The sequence below is a fragment of the Sinocyclocheilus rhinocerous genome, unplaced genomic scaffold (assembly GCF_001515625.1).
Source record: "Sinocyclocheilus rhinocerous isolate Xijiao unplaced genomic scaffold, SAMN03320098_v1.1 scaffold2549, whole genome shotgun sequence".
NCBI lineage: Eukaryota > Metazoa > Chordata > Actinopteri > Cypriniformes > Cyprinidae > Sinocyclocheilus > Sinocyclocheilus rhinocerous.
Genome location: NW_015644382.1, coordinates 81723 through 85941, shown reverse-complemented (window position 1 = coordinate 85941; position 4219 = coordinate 81723). Strand labels below are relative to the sequence as shown.

Here is a 4219-nt window from a genome sequence, read left to right as displayed (position 1 = left end):
GTGTGTGTGTGTGTGTGTGTGAGTGAGTGTGTGTGTGTGTGTGTTACCTTTGCGTATCTCATCACGGATCTGGGACTCCATCTCCTCCATCTGTAACAGAGTCTTCTGCCAATCCCTCTCTGCCCTGCGGCTCTTAGTGCAGTAAACCACCAGCGCTGAACACACACACACACACACACACAGATGTTATTCATGCTGGAAACACAAACACACACACAACAGCTTCCAAACAGTCCAAGAGATCAGTAGTGGAAATGCTTCTCTTTTGCATTAAAAACCAGTACAAAGCAGAAGCATCAGAGTGAGGCGCTGATCTGAAACTCTCTCTCTCAGATGATGGTGATCTCCAGCAGATGAGCTGATCCACAGATCACCTGAGCGTCTGATGAGTGATGTATGAGGAGAGACGTACCCACAGTGCACAGCAGCAGCAGCACACAGCACACCACGATGGAGACGATGATGGCCAGCTCGCTGCCTCCACCCATCTGCACCATCGCTATCACCTTCTGGAAATGACCCACACGCACCTGCAACACACCGGCACAGCATCACACTCACATCTCACTGAGCTCCTCAAACACACACACACACGCATGATGTCAGACAGAACATTCTATTCTATTCTATTCTGTATCTACAGAGGTTAGTTCACAGTTGGCTAGTGCTGATATAGTATTTGAGTCTGATGAAACTGAGTCTGTGTCTCTCACAGTCAGTTTTATGATACATGCTGCTCATCATTCTCCATGATCCAATAACCAAATGAAATGATTTTGAATAAAAGCAGGTTTTCAGTGCAAAAGGATCTTTTATGACTGGAAGGGTGCTGTAGGAAGAACAGCCATGCTGGAAGTGAAGATTATCCGATCAAATCTAAGATATTTAGGTCCATGGATCGAGGAACGAACTCAAAGAAGGTTATGAAAACAAAACATTAGACAACCAAACAAAATAATATGTAGGCTAATTTACTTGAGTTTCTGACTAAATGTTTGATTTGATGTTATAAATGAGTCTATTTATAAATACCTAAAATGTTATAAATTAGTCTATTTAAAAATGTTAATTTAAATGAAATCATTATGTAAAAAATCATTTGACATAAACGACTGAAGACTTGTTGAATGAATGATTCAGACATCAAATACATTTTAACGGTCGCCACTAAATGGCATAATGTAACATAATATGAGAAGTGTAACATTAGTTCCAAAGGTCAAAATGACTCATTTTGATTGCAGCTGCCGCAACATCAGAGATTATATCCGGGCTATAACATTTTATCCCAATACTTTCGTTATTATTTAATGTTTGCAATACAGAAATGTAGCCTACTGTAGACTGTTTCAAACATAAAGCTTACATGATGAGCGCTGCTCTCTCTGGATCAGCATAATTATTTACGTAGCAGAATCATCATTTAGGAATTGCGTGTGTTTGAATCGAGATTGCGATTTTTTAATGATTTCTCGTGCACACATATGAGCCTATAGCCTATGTATTTTTGTAGCCATTTGTCATATTTGTACACGACCTCAAAAGTAACCTGGGCCCAGGCAGCCCCCCCGCTTCTGCGACCATGTTTAGGTCTAATCTTCACATATACATCTTCAGATCACTTGAATAAACATTCTTGGGCGACTTATGATGCTCTGTTCACTGTATGGAGGGGAGATCCTTTACATTATCTGATTCATGTAGACATGGATGGAAATGACGGTAAGTAAATGATGGCAGAATTTGCATGTTTACGTCCTAATCCTGTGGTTTGCAGTCACTGTCCATTAGTCCTGTTCATAAAACTGGCAGTATGCAGGTCTATACATCTTGCCTAAACACAGTGCATAAGTACAGCCGTCCTCCCGTTCCCATGAAACAGCGTTCCTCATGAGAAAGTGCTCTGAATGCTTGACTGGGCCTCAAGACTCAGATGTTTGTTGACATGTGTTTCTTCAGACGTTCAGTGCTCTCTCTGCTCTATTAGCTGCGTCACGGCCTTCAGACCGCAGCGTGTTAAATAGAGCTGCTGCTGTTTCAGAGTCAGACCAAACAAAGCGCAGGGGATTTCACTGCTGATATGAGGGCTTGATTAACGCTTGTTTTGGTGTCTCGTCCAGCGCATTCCAGTGCGTCGTCCTCTTTTGCAGTGTGGATAGAGTCTCGTTACGCTGGCAGCGTGATTAGCGTCAGATACAGCGCACTGATACGGATGATGAGGGTGTGTGTGTGTGTGAGGCACAAAATAAAGACATTCAGGGTCCAGTCACAGTCTGTAGGTCACAGTGAGGTGTGAAGATGAACCTCTGCTTTACACAGAACGACCGCTTCTTTGAAACGTGTAACCGTGTAAATCAGCATCAGTGGTGCTTATCAACCCACAGGATACTCCTAATTAAACTACTGCAGCCTCAGGACTGTATAACATCAGTAACGTAATTATCACCATGAACACTGAACGATACTCTTAATGCATTTAAACATGCTTCATGTTCATTTCTGTTACAGAATTTATTAAACAAATGCTGCATATATTTAATATTCAAGTTTGACTATATTAAAGCGATAGTTCAACAAAAACGGTCGTTCTAGAGCACAAAAGTAGATATTTTACAGTTTAAAGGATATTGAAGTCTGTTGACTTTCAATGGATGGACAAAAACACTGTCTCAGCATATCTGCTGTTGTGCAGTCATTTATACAGAGGGAAAAATTGGAGTTATCATGAGTGTGTAAATATTACTGAGAGAGCTCATTTAGACATATTTCAGAAAACACAAGCTATGAGGTGCCATTCATATTCTTCTGTAAGATTATGTTGGGGTTTTTTGTAATTTGTAATTTTTTTGTTTTGTTTTTATCTCTTATGATTCTGTGCAGATCTTGGTCTTTGTTTTAAAAAAAAAAGTTGACACTTCTCTAACATGGGTAGATTTTGACTTTGTAAGTGTAAGTTTTGGTCAGAATTATTTATTTTTTTTGCACAAGGATTTGTGGCTGTATTTTCTGCTAACAGCTGTAAGTGTGTGTGTGTGTATCAGTGTGTGTATGAGTGTGTGTGTGTGTGTGTGTGTGTGTGTGTGAGAGAGTGTATGGAGTGTATGAGTGTGTGTGTGTGTGAGTGTGTGTGTGTATGAGTGTGTGAGTGTGTGTGTGTGTATGTGTATGAGTGTGTGTGTGTATGAGTGTGTGTGTGTGTTTGTGTATGAGTGTATGAGTGTGTGTGTGTGTGAGTGTGTGTGTGTATGAGTGTATGAGTGTGTGTGTGTGTATGTGTATGAGTGTGTGTGTGTATGAGTGTGTGTGTGTGTGAGTGTGTGTGTGTATGAGTGTATGAGTGTGTGTGTGTGTATGTGTATGAGTGTGTGTGTGTATGAGTGTGTGTGTGTGTGAGTGTGTGTGTGTATGAGTGTATGAGTGTGTGTGTGTGTATGTGTATGAGTGTGTGTGTGTATGAGTGTGTGTGTGTGTGAGTGTGTGTGTGTATGAGTGTATGAGTGTGTGTGTGTGTATGTGTATGAGTGTGTGTGTGTATGAGTGTGTGTGTGTGTGAGTGTGTGTGTGTATGAGTGTATGAGTGTGTGTGTGTGTATGTGTATGAGTGTGTGTGTGTATGAGTGTGTGTGTGTGTGAGTGTGTGTGTGTATGTGTGTGTGTGTGTGTGTGTGTGTGTGTGTGTGTATGAATGTATGTGTGAGTGTGTGTGAGGACTCACGGTGACGGGCAGTTCTCCAGTGCTGGCGCTCAGGGATCTGTTGATGGTGCAGTGGAACAGCTGCTCGTTGTGGAAGGTGATGTCACAGAGATCTGAGCCAATCGTCACAGAGTATTCCTGCAGCGTCAGGTCCAGCTCGCTTGGCCCTTTCTGACACACCAGCACACAAACACATGCGGAGCCTGTTACGCTTCATGATGTTAAATACACAGATACTGTATGTGACGGAGGACTCTGTCCAGTATTTCACAGTGGAAATAAAAACCATGTGATTGACAGAACGTCCTGTGATAATTAGCCGCATACTTTGATAGCAAACAAAGAGACACTGTCTTCACGTCTTCATCCTTCCTTCCTTCCTAATTCTTTAGGAGAGAATGAAAAAACTCCCTGGCTCTTCTGCGCCTGTTAGGTACTTCCTGCCTGACCCTCAGAAACTCATAACATCCCGCCACACAGATCTGGACTTCCCCAACACTTGTGTGTGTGTGTGTGTGTGTGTGT

At 42.0% G+C, this 4219-nt stretch overlaps 1 protein-coding gene across 1 annotated transcript in view; it reads right to left on the bottom strand.

The window, feature by feature from the left end:
- The window catches only part of LOC107758315 (plexin-D1), a 70583-nt gene that overhangs the window by 23210 nt on the left and 43154 nt on the right, over positions 1–4219 (bottom strand). The window contains 3 exon segments of the mRNA XM_016576032.1: positions 48–155; positions 413–530; positions 3716–3865. Coding sequence (XP_016431518.1) covers positions 48–155; positions 413–530; positions 3716–3865 — 376 coding nt within the window.